General features: G+C 32.4%; 1 protein-coding gene and 1 pseudogene across 5 annotated transcripts; both read right to left on the reverse strand.

Annotated features, from left to right (window-relative positions):
* Positions 1-491: 491 nt before the first annotated feature.
* LOC110610872 lies at positions 492-2,329 on the reverse strand (annotated as a pseudogene).
* Positions 2,330-5,998: 3,669 nt separating this feature from the next.
* On the reverse strand, positions 5,999-12,276 carry LOC110610537 (calcium homeostasis endoplasmic reticulum protein). Of its 5 annotated transcripts, XM_021750499.2 has the most exons (6): positions 12,078-12,276; positions 10,836-10,921; positions 9,850-9,889; positions 8,702-9,712; positions 7,113-7,396; positions 5,999-6,982 (listed from the first exon to the last, which is right to left on the reverse strand). In XM_021750499.2, the coding sequence occupies exons 4-6, from the start codon at positions 9,706-9,708 to the stop codon at positions 6,225-6,227; spliced, it is 2,049 nt and encodes a 682-aa protein (XP_021606191.1). In that variant the 5' UTR covers positions 9,709-9,712; positions 9,850-9,889; positions 10,836-10,921; positions 12,078-12,276; the 3' UTR covers positions 5,999-6,224. The 5 variants fall into 5 exon arrangements, with proteins under 5 accessions (XP_021606191.1, XP_021606194.1, XP_021606190.1 ...); XM_021750502.2 differs by lacking the exon at positions 10,836-10,921 and having other exon boundaries at positions 9,850-9,882; XM_021750498.2 differs by lacking the exon at positions 10,836-10,921.
* Between the last annotated feature and the right edge of the window lie 3,102 nt (positions 12,277-15,378).

Consider the following 15,378-nt stretch of genomic DNA (forward strand, 5'->3'; position numbering starts at 1 on the left):
CAATAAATTAAATTAAAATTCAATTATGTTAATTCTTTGGAAGCAATGAATTCGTGTCTGAGTATATTTTTTTAAGAATTTAATAAAAAATTTTATTGAACACTCATTTTGAAATCAATAAATATTATCAATTATCTAAAATAATAAAATTAAAATGAAATATATCATTTTGAAAGTATGCCAAAACAAAAATTTATTTACAAAATAAAATATATCATTCGAATTAAACTGTAGGAATTGAATTAATTTTTTTTTACTGATTGTTAAATCAATAAAAAAAGATTTCAAAAGAGGCTGCTTATGGGTTTGAAGCATTAACTAAGAGAATCTATATAAACTCTTCCATCTACATTAATATATAAAATTATTCTTTTATTATGAAAGAAAATTTATACTAAAATGATTAAACAATTAATCATCCCTCGCCCACTTGCAACTTAAAAATTAACAGTAAATAAAGGATGTAGACAAACAAAAAAAAAAAGTACAAAAGTATGCACACAGATACAAAATGAAGGATGTAAAAAAAGAGAGCCAATCTTACATCCAGTGCGAGCAGATTAAAGAAAACCAAGATATTTTTTTTAAAAAAAATTAGGAAAAGAAAAACCAAGATATTGTAGAAGTACAATAAGGAGGAGTGTGTACGCAATCGTTAATCAAGGGTTGTGAGGATGGAGGCGAATGGGAAGGCCTTTAGCAGGGATTGGGAGAGGATCAATAATAATGTTCTCTTGAGGAAGGAGCTTCTCCCATTTAAACTTTTTCACAACGTTGTGTATGAAAACCAGAATTTCCAACCTAGCATATTCTTTACCAGGGCACATCCTAGGTCCTCCTCCAAATGGGACAAACGTATAAGGAGCAGGCCCGATCCCGTCAAACCTCGATGGCTCAAAGTTTTCCGGGTCTGGGAAATATTCCGGGTTTCTGTGTGTGGAATTTGCACTCCAGTACAACTGCAGGTCGTCCAAATATATGCACCAATTAATTTGAAAAAACAACAGCAATAAACATGAACTCAGTAGCTTAATTAATTAATTAAAATAATTCACCTTCCATCCTTTAGGTATGGTGTAATCAGCATAAGTGAAGTCGGTCATGGCTTCTCGGAAAGCTCCTTGCAGAGGAGGAGCAAGTCTCATTACCTCACATGCTACGTTCCACGAATATTTCATCTTTTGTATGTCCTCCCAATTCAACAGCTCTCCCGGTGCTTTTGCTCTCGCGATTTCCATTTGCTCTACATATTTATACAACTTCAGTTAATTTGTGGATACAGATTTATAAAAAATATATGTATATTGTTAGACGACTAGGTTTTCTTGGACACGTATATATAATTACCCTCTAAAACCTTGTTGTAGACATGAGGCAACTCCGCAAGATACTTGACAACAAAAGTTATAGCAGCACTGGCTGTGTCGTGGCCTCCAATAAGCAAACCAAGGATCTTATCTGCTATGTCCATTTCATTCATGTACTGCCCATTCTCGTCTGCTGTTGTTAGCATGTGAGATAATATATCCTATGTTGGAGATGCCTTATTCTCCGATACATCAATTTTCCTTTGCTTGATCATTTTTATTAGCTCCTTTCTCACTAAATTCGATGCTTTGATCCCTCGATTGAAGGGTGTCCCTGGAAAATTAATAGGTATTGCTATAATCGCTGAGGCCAAAACCTCGAATGGCTTTGCAAACTTTTCCACTTCCTCGCGGTCTTCCATACTTAGGAATAAGCGACAAGCTAATGAGAAAGTGTACATCTTAGCTAGAGGGAAAACAATCACTTGTTCCTTGTTATCCCAGTCAAATGCCAAATGCTTTTGTGCAATATCATCCATGATACTAATGTATCTTTGAAGTGCTTCTGGCTTCAGAAATTGCGGAAGAAGCTTTCTCATTCTCTTCGATTCCTCCTGTGAAGAGGTTTGATTAGAGGAAGGGAAGATTTTATTGACAGAGTTGGGCCACCATGCAGTGACCAGCTTGTTCTCATTGGAGAACAAGAACTTGTTCCCCGCTGCCCCACAAAACACTGCAGCTGGCTCGCAAAACAATGAGGTCTTGAATACCTTGCTTGAAAACTTTTCCATTCGATTGAATATGAACTTCTCCGGCTGACCTTTTCGCCCAGTGCTTAGGAACTCTATGCTTTCGCCGATAAGCGGCCAACCAGTATTGCCAGGAGGAAGACCCTTCCCTCGGGAGACATTGGATTTTTGTTTGTACATGATGAATAAGAATGAAAGAGTGATGAGGAAGACAGCAAAGGGAATAAAAATGCCCATTTTTCTTCTCCTTTTCGTCTGTTTGTTTGTTAACTCTACAAGAAATTAAGAAAAGAAAGAAAGACTGATAAGTGGAGTGGAAATTTGAGCCAGGGCATTGGGTTTATATAGGATCTACACGGTATAAAAAAAATACAGCCAAACTTGCAAGACCAAAGTTAAGAAGCGGCACCCAATGTATAATATTAATATTAACTGCATATATTAGGCCGGCTGGGAATGCTTATTCTGCATATTAAAGTTTTCCTCCTGATTGTGGAACGTCAAAATCAAAATATCGATAATTACTCATTTTATTTTATTTATATAAAATTTTTTAAAATATTTTTTAATATTTAATAGAATTTAATGTAATACAATTAAAAAAATATATTTTTTAATATATATTTAAAAATAAAATAAATAAAGATTATGAGATAGAAAAAATAATTAATTAGTCTGATTTTGTTGGTGTTGTGATCAAAGCCAAACTCACTTCCTTCGCTAATTAATTAATATTAACTACATCTTTCTCTCTCTCAAGACATCAAATGTTGGTTGCTAGCCATATTCTTAATTTGATTCTTCACTTCAATATATACTTAGTGATCTATAACTGCAATTTTTGTAACGGAATTAAACCTACAAATTTGGCATGCATCCACGTGCCATACAAATGTCAAGGAATTAAAAAAAATTAAATATACGCAAGTTATTTAGTCTCAATAAGAACGAGAAATTAAAATAAAAGAAAAATATAATGTAAATATATATGAATGAAAAAAAAAAAAAAAAAAAAAGATGAGAAAAGGTTTAAACTAGAGAAAAGAAAAAAGAATAATGGGTAAGATGGGAATTAAAAGGATTTTTATAAGCAACCTAACAGGAAAATTTATAAAATCACGGGTTTTATCCCTAAACAAATTAAACACATAACAAATATATTTCAAAGCTTGTTTTTAAATTTTTAAAACCAAAATATTTTCCTACATAATTTTTAAGGTCTACAACTTAAAAGTTAAAATGGAGGTAATCTGTTTTTCAATTATAAAAAATAAATATTTCAATTTTTTTCAATCTTAAAACATAGAAAGGGACTTTGAAATCCTTTTCTAATTCAGAAGCATATTTGAAATCACTTTCTAAACTTTCTAGTAAATGCATTTCTAAATTTCATTTCTACTTTGTTCTTTTGTTTTTTTTTTTTTTTTCAATGTGAATTCAAATTCATTTTTAAAATTTTGGAGTTTTTTTCAAGTTCCACAATTTAAAACCAAACTCTAAAATCCCTTTCCAATTTAGTAGCAAATTATCCATACCTAAATTCTCTATCAATTTTTTAGAGCTAAAATTAGAAATGCATTTTTGTCTATTTCTAAATTACGTTTTCTATATTTACGGCCATTTTCTTAGCATTAAATAATGTTTTATTTGTGTTTGTTTTTAGGGTGGTACTTCAATGGAAATTATCATTCTGACTACCTTACTTGTTATTTCTTGTTCTTTTGTATGCATTTATTGTTTAGTTTGCATGTTTGATTTTGCTGCATGTGCCTCTTCACTTTCAATTAGTAGTTCATCTTTATGAAACGTCCATAGAACTCCTTAAATCTGTACTTTTTGAGGCTAGAATTCCAGAAAGAAGGTGGTGTTAGTAGCTCCAAGCTGGGACTAAAAAAATGAAAATGGGTCATGTACACCTCCTGTCGTTGGTGTTCGCTTTTTTAAGGATCGTTCTTTTTTTGTTTCAAACATTGGTACACTCGACATGGTAAATAAAGTTTTTGTTATCTCTCTTCCAACCTATCCCTATGTTACATGTGCTAATAAGAATTTATCTTATTCTCGTTGTTTTTTATAAGACTCGCTTTGCTGTTTTCTTTTTTTTTTTTTTTTCATATCTTCAGTATGTTCTTCATGGCTTTTAGGGACTAATGCAGCCGAAGTTTTTTCTTTTTTCCTCTGCTAACATCGATAGCTGATCTCTCCAAAAGCAAAAAGCAGCAAGCAGCACTGAATGAGTTGTACACCGGATTTAGAGTCAGGTCAATCCTGTTGGGTCTCTATAGTTTAGTTACTTTAAACTCTTTTATATTGAGTTTGGAGACCTCTTAGTGGATTTGAACTCTCGTATCTTTTCATTTTTTCTTGAATGTTCGGAGACCTTTTTTAAAATTAACTTAACTTCTCACAAAATATTATATAATCAGTTTATAGTATTTTATTGACGAAAAAATATTTGTTGAAGATAAAAAAATAAATTGCATTATATTTCTATCCTTGAATAAATTAAAAATGCAGATGTTGTTCTCTCATCTCTCTTCTTCTTCCTCTCATTAACTCCCCATTTCTTTCCCTCTCTCTATGTTAATCACCACAGCCTCTATAAGGTCACGCTGCGATTACCAAACAATTGGTCTACCTCAAACAACTCCAGTGATATTTATCTTTTCGCTAAAAGCTGTGTTGAAGAGGAGATTCAAAAGATGTCTAGGGAGATTCAATCGGGTCAGCTCAGAATCCAAATAACAACTGAAGTGAAAACAAAAAGAATGTCCTTCGAACGCCTCACCGATTGCCAACAAGCTTACATTGATACTCAAATTTTTTCCTCAACACACAAGGGTTGCTGGGTTAGCTGGTGTTGTTTGATATTGCTGCTTTTTACACTCCCTTGATTTATCACTGGCGGATGCACATAGGGGCTGATGGCCTCCCTCAAAAATTTTCAATTACCATTTAGACAATTTTTTCCTTAATTTTAAATAAATAAGAAAATTATTATCAAAATTTCTAAATTTTTTAAAAATTTATTAATTTATTTTTATTTAAAAATTATACAATTAGAATATCTTATATTTTATGAACTTAAATTATTTAATTATTTTATCAAAAATTCATCAATTTATATTAAATATTTATTTTATTTAATTTATATAATTTTAATTATACATATTATTTAATATCAAAATAATATTTTTTAATAAATTACTAAATAATTTAATTTTATAAAATATATGAACATATTTTTATATCGGAACAAATTAATAAATTTTTTAAAAATTTTTGAAATTTAATAGTAATTCACACAAATAAACTACAACCACCCTACTTTATTAAATTTATTTTATGGCAGCTGAGGGGGTGTTCAAGAATAGATTACTAATTTGAACAGCTAGGAAAAGATGAGGCAAAGGTAGTAGAACAAAACTCAAAAGCTGAAATATAGTATGCAAGCAAAGAAACAAATAAAATACTAATTGATGGAGAAAAAATTGCTACAATGCATAATGTCGTTACTTGAATCCCGATATTGGACGTGAGAGGCCACCTGAAGGAGATCAAAGTCTGGTGGTTGTAGAAGACTAGGTGAAAGTGCAGGTCTGGATGTTTCTCAGATTTAATTAAGTGCAGCAACAATAACCATGGTTGAAGAGCATGATGCTTATCTTGATCAGGTTAGAATGCAAGAAAAAACGAACTTTGAACTACCAAATACCACCGTAGAAAATTCTGCTAAGCAAGCAGCTCTTTTGCTGTAAAAAGTCTTTTCCACTTGTTAATTCGTCCTGTAATTATTAAGGACATAATAGACTACCTTTAAGACTGCTGTAAAAAGTCTTTTGCTGCTCCTTTAGTCGTCTGAGATAGAAAGTCCATGACGATCTACATATGGATAAGGAACTCTACACTAATTATCTTGACCTTTCCACCCGAGTACTCGTCTGGTTTCAAATGATTACTTCACCCTTGATCAAATTCTCACAAGTAATGTTATCCCAAATCAAAAGTTTAAGTCGCATAATACAAGATTAATCGACTTTACCGCTACAAATCCAAGTTGTCATTTACAGAGTCCACAAAAGTTTAATGAAAGCTGCGCAGAATTCAGTTGCTTTTGTACTGCATTGTTCCACTTGACCAACTAATTGGGGAAACATAGCGGAAGATTTTACCTCGTAGCAGCTCTTGCACTCATGGATGAATGATAGTTAGTGCTTCGTTGTTTCCTATAAGATGTGTAAACATCATCGTATTGACTTGCCTCATTAGGGTCAGCTGTTGCCCCGAGACCCAATCTTCCTGAGCCCGTAGATCCTGGTTTCCTCTCCACACTTCCATCAGCATAAGCCCCCGTCTCAGGGTCAACATGTAAGTTGGGGGGTGGGGGGATACAAGCCCCTCCTTTACGAATGGGAGGATCTCTCTCATACTCATCATCCTCGTCTTTCAAATGAGATTTTATCGATCCCTCAAATGGATTAATCTCTCCAATATCTTTAAAGAATTTTGACACTCTCTCTAGAATTTCTGATTGGGATACATTGGATGGGGGTATAACTGTTGGGATGTCCAAAGGACTCAAAGGAGAGTAGGGCACCCCACTGCCAATCTGCATCTTTTTAACCATCCCAGGAATAAGACCAGGCGGGAACAATGGATATGGCGGCAATTTTTCACCAACAATAGGAGGAGGTGTTTGCAGTGAATGTTGTGCAAGCTGTTGATTGGCTGGTTGAACAGAGGAATTTATTGGCAGGGACCCTGAAAATGTTCCAGCTGGGACTGAATTTGGCATGAATTGTTGGTTTCCTAGGGATGGTGGGATAGCTAGGGCCGCTGGTTTATCAGGATGATCATGTTCAGGTACACTTTGCCTATCAGGCTGCCACTGTGAAGCATTAAAGTTTGAGGGTTGCTGTGTAAAGCCTGCAAGGAAACAGAAAATTGAAGACAAATGTTTAGGCCACAGAGTTCAAACTCCCAAAAACTTATCTCAGGCCAACTTGCACTCTTTAAAACTGTAGGCTTGCAACAATTATCGAGAGCAAGAAGTTACCTGTAGCAGTCAAGGAATCTGTTGAAGCAGCAGTCAATTCTTTTGGAGGGCCAGGAAAAGAATTTGCTGGTGGTCCACCAACCATCTCCCCTTCAAGTGCATAAATAGTTTCTTGATCATAAACTTCCTTGGAAGCCCAGAACTGCAGAATTTTCTGTAACCGTGGCTGATTTTCATCCTTATTTTGAGGGTTGTGATAGACTCTAGCAAGCATGGGACCTAGAACTGGCTTAAATGCAAGGGCCTCATTGTCAAGTTCATGGGGGTTGACCCTCCTCTGCAAACTTCAGGGTATGAATAGCAAAGAGGTCACAGAAGATTGAAATAAAATAACCGCAACTACAGGCTTATCAATGTAAATTAAAATAACCGCAACTACAGGCTTATCAATGTAAATGATGCACCTCAGAGACATTAAAAAGCAAAGATTGGAAGCCAAATGCTATGGAGCAAAAACAAAAATCTATAGGTGCTTAAATTAAAACCAAGTGCTCTTTAGCTAGATTATCCTAGACAACTAAAAATTTCCTTTCTTCCTCTAGTTGCTTATTTGTGCTATCCAAGCAATTAGCCAATTGAAAAAAAAAAAAAAAAAAAAAAAAAAGTCTGCCAACCATTCACAGCAGATAGATGAACCAAACTAGAAAAAAGTACAGCCAAAATAGGATGAAATATTAGACAAAAAGCAAAGGTAGAAAGGACAATGTCTCAGAAATACCAAAACAATGTGCTTGCCTCACCCTTAATTTAATTAGTGCAAGTGTCATCAGAACTCATCACACCCCTAAGGTTTTGTGATAGAGGCAAAGAAGTAAACATTCTTACCCACACACATTTTGGATTCTTTGGTATTATAATGCCAAGAATTTTGGATATTTGACGATTTTTTATAATTTTAAGTGTTCCTATAGCATGGAGCAATAACTGATTATCATATCCAGAGGATATTAGAGAATCTTCATGATCATTTTTTTTCCATTATATTATGGTAGTATGGTGCTTGGCCTATATATCATTTTCATTACACAATCTCAAAAAAGGTCTCCTAAATTCAGGATAACATGTTTACTCCCAGTTACTTATATGGAGAACCTGCCCCAACCGTAGCACACTTCATGATGAGTAAAGTTCCACATTCCCTTTTTATTTCATAAAACAGAACAAGCTGTGCTGCAGTTAAATGTTCATTCATCCCCAAAAATAGTAATTTAAGCTTTCATAGAAATAAGAGTGATAAATTTAGGTAATATTTATAGAAATTTAGGTAAAAATAGTGGTATTTGCTAGCAACAACATAATGAAGGCAGTCCATCAATATGGATTCATCCTAAATCTAATAAATCCCATATGGTACCTATGGATACATAAGAAATGTATCGACTCATTTCTTTTTAATGAATAGAACCGATCACAACTTCGAATATGGTAGCAAGGAACCTTCACCTAAGTTATAAAATAAGGAGGAAAAAAGCAAATGAAAAGGAAAACAACCTGCTGATAAAGCATGAACTGAAAGTTTAAGTTAGTCTAAGGACGAGCAACCAGGCTTCAATGTGCTAAACCAGCAAAGTGCAGTCCTAGAAATATACCTGTCAAAAAGAATATCATTTGCGAGATAAATAATGTGCAGCTGCCTTTCAGAATCATCTAGAGCAAAAACCCTGTCCCTCAATGCCTCAGCGAGTGCAGGTGAAAAAGGAGACCTTTGCATAAACCAAGTTTTGGCACCTTTAATAGACTCCTTGGTTCCATTAAGACTGTTAAGAACATTACTTAGCTCCAGTGCAACATCAGGAGGAAGTGGACCAGAAAGACCTTTAAAGGACTTGGATGGCTGATCAAAATCTAGACGTCCATGAGCCCCAAAGGCCTGAGAATGCTGATGGTGATGTTGCTGTGGATCATAAAAAGGAGGAAAAGGAGGCTGGTGCATTGAAGCACCCACCATTGAAGCAGAAGGCCCAACCACAGGATTCATCATTGGGTTCAGAGGTGGATGCATCATTGGCATAGAAGAAGGGGTGAAAGGAGGGTTGAAGGGCCCACCTGGGGGATGGGTAGATAACCAAAGCTTGTAACGGTAGTAGTTATGGCCCTCACCTCCAAAAAGGAAACTATAAGCAGGGTTATCCTGCTGCTTTTCACGGATCATGACTTCAAATTCAGGGCCATTCTTGGTGGCATACTCAACAAGTTTGTCGATACGTTTTTGGAGCTCTGCATCAGATGGAGGAGGAGCTGGAGGGGGAGCAGAGTCATAATGGCCATGGAAAGGAGAAGAATAGAGATGAGGTGGCAAATGGGGAGGAAAAGGAGGGGGAGGATGTTGTTGATGAAGAAGGTGAGGATGGGGAGGAGGGTGAGGATGGAGCTGAGGTTGCTGCTGCTGCTGCAATTGGTGTGGATAAGGGAATTGTTGCATGGAAGGATGGGGAGACATAAAGGGAGGTGGAGAAAACTGCTGATGTTGAGGATGAAATCCAAACTGTTGCTGTTGTGGTTGAATATTGCCAGTTTGTCGCTGCTGCTGCTGCTGCTGCTGGGCAAATGCCATAGCAGAAGCTGCTGCTGCATAATCATGAGCTTGTCGGTCCATCAACCTAATAAGATATCCAACTATTTGTCACTTTTCAACAAAAACATCATTAACTACCATGTTATTACTATGAGACAGGCTTATATATAATTCAGTAGAAACCAGAATGATTAAAAAATAAAGAAGGAAAACACATTATACCCAATTTTTAAGTCTTCAAAGGCTTCAATTTGGCTGTTTTCTGACATTCACAATAAAAGTTAAAGCAAAAACTGGACAACAGTAATTGATAATATAAATGCATTAAACTTGATGTCGGAAAAGATGAGATCATATATATACATAGAAGCTATGATTTCCCACAATGTGAATATGCCGGTTGTTCAAAAGCAGTTAACTAGATTATCCTAAAAGATTATTGCAGACACAGCTCCTGACTGTTCAAACACTATAAACAAGGGACATACATAACTTTTATGATTCTTCAATCTTATTTACTGCATACTGAGTGATCAATACCCTCACAGGATATTAAACATAAACTTAACAATTTTACTTTTCTTCAGGAATTATATAATGCAGTATAAAACATTTATCAAGTTGTAACCTAAACACTTGAATAAGCACGCATATTTTTTAAAGTAATTTTTATATCCCATTTAAAAACCAAATGGAAAATTAGAAAAATTGCATATCTTAAAACACAGCAAAATAGAATCATATGAGCTAAGGAAGAGTTTGCGTGCCAATGGATTGAGAGCAATCACCCGTCAATCAATCAAATTATCATGTGGGCAAGGCGTGCACAGAGAGATTGGACAATTTATAAAAGCTCTATTATATGTGCTGTCCAAAGTATAACCCAAAAAAAGGAGTGAAATGCTAAAATTGTCTACTGTAGTGGAAGGCCTTTCCATCATGATCATTATCAAGGGGCTAGTACCTAGTTGATGAATGAATAGTACAATCAGAAATAAGCGCCAAGCACTCAAGGGGAAAAAGGGAGGAATCACCATGAAATAGACATTGCATAACTAAAAGGCTGAAGTTGATTGCAACGTCAATGGAAGATAAGCTAACACAGATAGGACTATCAGAAACCTATATTTTAGCAACTCAAATTTCATAGAAAAGAGGAAATAGAACAAAATAGATCACTGAAAAGAAAGCAAGATGTTATAGGTAACCTGGAATGCCATTAAAAGCAAGTATTCAATTGCTCTGCTTCAATTTTATTGAACGGCCAACTGATTTGAGGTAGTACAGAAAATGACTGTTTAAAGAAGCACCAATTAGGATGTAAACGAATAGGGTACCCGCAAAATTGAGGGTCCCCAAACCCATTTATAAATATAATTCCCAAACCCTTTTAGAATTTTAATTTCAATACCTATACCTGTCCCGAACCCATTTAATAATACCCACATACTATCCGAACCTCACTAAACCAAACCCGATTTTTCTATTTCAATTCAAAAGCACAAAGTTTTAGAATTCCGGTAACTGAACCTGAATACCAAACCCAAAAGTATGCAAATAAGACCTGAAAATTTAAAAATAATTAAAACAAATAAAAATAATACAAATTAATCATAACAACACATAAAACAGAATTAGTCCTCTACCCAACACATACAATATTAAACAAACAATACGTCAAATAACAAAACTTAAAAATAAACTACAATGATACGTTGAACTACATAAAACATAAATATTGAACTTCCAAATTTCAATCTCCAATACTGGATTCTCCTTGAACACCTTTAAAAGCAAATAAAGATGAAGAACAATAACAGATGTTGACAAATTCATCAACTCAAAATGAACATATAATGGAATTACTAACTACATGTTTTAATAACTCAATCCCTGAAGAAAATTAGATCACTGTCCCACAAACTTATAACCACTTCTAACTCTCCTGATAGAAATAGAACTCAGTAGTCCAGCATTTATGATAGAAAATAAGTTAGAAGGGGGAAAAAAAGGGAAAACGAAAATCAACAAATATGATCTTTATGAGATGATGCCAAATCCATTCTGGAAATGAAGGAAATTCCAATTAAAGATCAGGCGAATCAGGATTCAAAAACAACACCATCTAATTGTTGGATATGGCATTGGAATGCGCAAAAACTTAAAAATAGATGCAAGAGATATTCATGCAGTCACGATACAAGCAGAGTTTCTTTCTATTTCTAGATTTTTGCAAACAGAGATGAGAAAACTAAGAGTTAATTTTAGTAGTAATAATTTCTTTAATGTCTTCTCTCTCACGTGCTTTTGACCTTTCAACCAAAAGGTATCAATCCCGTAACAAGTAACCAGATTCAACATTATCTAAAGCAAATCAATTAAAATGGAAGGACTTCATACCATTCAGATTGTGTACATAAAACATAATTAAAGAGTGAATGGTGGCCGACCTGCTGGTGGTGAGCCGCTGAATGGTGGCTGCGATTTCCTTCGCCGATTTCCTTCCCTTGCTGCTCCGGAAGGGCTGTCGGCTGGGTGAGTGGGTGAGGACTGATGGTGGCTGTCGGCGTGAAGTGGGGGAGAAGGGGCTGTCTGCTGTGGAGAGTGGGAAGGGGCTGTTGTCGGCTTGGAATGAAAAAGAGTGCCGTGTTGAATTCTGATTCCTATATAATACGGTGGAATTTAATTAAATTTCATATTTTATGTTTTTTATAAAATTTTGCGAATTTAATTTAATTTCATAAAAATTTATGTGCTTGTTTAAAACGAAATTAGGATTTAATAAATCCGTTATAACTAAAGTCATTTCTTTTAAGTTTAATGAAATTGGAAATGAATTTTACACAACTAATATAATAATATTTGTGGCTAAAATATCCTTATCAAACAAATTTTTTTCATTCATTTTCATATATTTAATTAAATTAGTTTTATCTAACATGTGTTCTTAAATTCATCACCACTTTTAAATATAATATAAAATTATATTATAAAAATATTTTAATGTTTATATTTTTATTATAATATATATTTTATAATAAAATAGTAAAATTATAATATTATATATAAAAATTTTAAATATATAATTAACTCAATTAATATCTAATTTATTATTTTTATGTATATAAATTAATTTATAATAATAAAATTCAAAAATTAAAATTAAAATAGAAAAAATATTTCAAATATAATATAAAAATATATTAAAAAAACTTTAATTTTATATTTTATTATACAAATCATAATATATATTTTATACTTTAATTCTATAATAAAATATTAAATTATAATATCATAATATTATATATAGAAAAAGAATTATATAATTAATTTAGTTAATCTCTAAACTATTAAATTAATTTATAATAATAAATTCAGAAAAATATAAACAAAATACAAAAATAAATTATGTTCCACTCCAACCCCATAAAAGTAAATGTGATATTATAATTACATACGAAATCTATATAAAAAAATATTTTTTATATGACAATATATAATATTTTTTATTTGAATTTAATGATAAAAAATTTTTTTTTTCAAATTTAAAAAATACTATAATCTATTTATCATGAAAAATTTAGTGTTTACATATAAAAAATAATCAATACAAAAATAATGATAGAATTATTTAATTTAATAAGATGAGAGTAATCTAATCTAATTTATAAATTAGATTATGGATTAATCTAATAAGATGGGATTAATCTAATCTAATTTATAGAATGTGTGGGGAAAAAATATTGTGGATTGGATTTTTGAAGTCTTTATCACTTAAATATGGCAAGGTAAGGCTGGAAAAATTTCTTTGAACCTACACCTTTTTAGTAAAATTTTTAAAACTAAATATTTTCTACAATCAAAAAATGATCTAATCTTAATTTCATTCAAAAAAGTTTATTGCAGACTCAATCGTTGCTTGTTAAATAAATAAGATGGCAAATAAGAAATTGGTAAAGTGTCAAAATTTGGGCTGACTCGTGGCTTAATGATGAAAAACACTTTTATTGAGACCCTCACAAATTGATGGACTAGAGGATCTTACGATATGTGGTATAATCAAGATGAATAGATGAACTTATAATTTTGATCTACTCTCAAAGGTTTATCTCCCTAATGATGTGCACAATGTCTTTCAAATTCCTCTATGTGTGCCTAATCAGGATGATAAACTTATTTGGTATTTTATAAGGTCACATAAATATAGTGTTAAATTAGAGTAGCATGTCATTGTTCATGCCAACAATACTATTAATATTTTTGTTATATATGAGTGGAAGCAAGATTGAAAACTCTATATGCCTCCAAAATTCAAGAATTTTATGCGGAGACTTCTACAAGGTATTTTGCCCATCAAAGTTAATTTATGGTAGAAATCAGTTGATATTGATCATTGTTGTTTGTACTATCCAGATCTTAAAATTTTTGGTCGTGTATTTTTACATAGCCCACATGCCAAATAATATTGGCAAATTCTAAGGTTGCAGCTTGAGTCACTAAAACCTACTAATTTTCGATCCTTACTATTGTCTATTTGACAATTGTCTACCCAAAAGGATAAAGAGAATATGTGTGTTATAGCTTGGAGTATTTGGTGCACCCTCTAATGCGTAAGAAGTTATGTTTCAAGACTTAAAGTTTTAAGAGAATGGAAGAATGTTCGAGTACAGGACCGTGCACAACCACCTTCCAAGAATAATTCTCCTTTCATCTGGATGGCTTCGCAACAAGGCTAGCTAGAGTGTAATTTGGATAATAGTGTATGTTATCAATATAACTGCTCTACTTTTATTGCAATACTAGAAATGATAAAAAGGGCTTTTTATTATGGGATTGACTGACTATTTTGAATCTATTCTTCCTATCAAACTTCTATAAGTCTTAGTTTTAAAAGAAAATTTTACATAGTTTCGTGATTCCCACATCTCAAATGTGTGCTTTGAAATAGGTGTCAAAGTTATTGTTGATGTTGTTTGTGCTAATTTAGATGATCGGTCTGAATTTAGTCAAGTAATTAATGAATATAGATAACTTTTCCTTCAAATGACTAATTGAACAATGTCATAGATTAGAAAGCAAGCTAATTTAGTGTCTCACTAAATTAGTTTACGACATAATAAAAAAGTGATCAAGTAAAAAATAACTATTAATATATAAGATAAACATAAATCAAAATTAGTTTAAAAAATAGTTTACTTAAGAAAGAAAATAGGGATTGAGGGAGGTCAATGTTCATATATTAATTTTAATAAATGAAAATTGTTTTTTAAAACATGATTACTTATTAATATTATTTATAGGAAAAATTACTTTTTTACTTTTATTATAGATCACAATTAATGGACGTGTCGCTCTAGGACATAACATTTTAATCCGTATGTTTATTACCGATTCCAATGGAAGATTCCTCCATTAAAACTACAGTTATAAAAGTATGAAATTAGCCCTTGATTAATTTTAAAAATTCTTAAAAAGCCATTAGTCACCATCAATTTTTCAAACCCATTATAACAATTATATTTTATTTTTAAAGTAAAAATAATTGTTATTATCAAAATTAATTTAAATTTGATGAATAAGTATGTAAATTTTAGGATATACATGAATAGTAAAAAATTCAAATTTTAATATTAGAAATTATAAGATAATAAATGATAATATAATTCAAATAATGACAAATTAATTTTTAATTAAGAATATTAAAATAATTATAATAATATTAAATTATTAGGTTATAAGTCTAAATTTATA

This window comes from Manihot esculenta, chromosome 3 (genome assembly GCF_001659605.2).
Source record: "Manihot esculenta cultivar AM560-2 chromosome 3, M.esculenta_v8, whole genome shotgun sequence".
In the NCBI taxonomy this organism is placed as follows: Eukaryota; Viridiplantae; Streptophyta; class Magnoliopsida; order Malpighiales; family Euphorbiaceae; genus Manihot; species Manihot esculenta.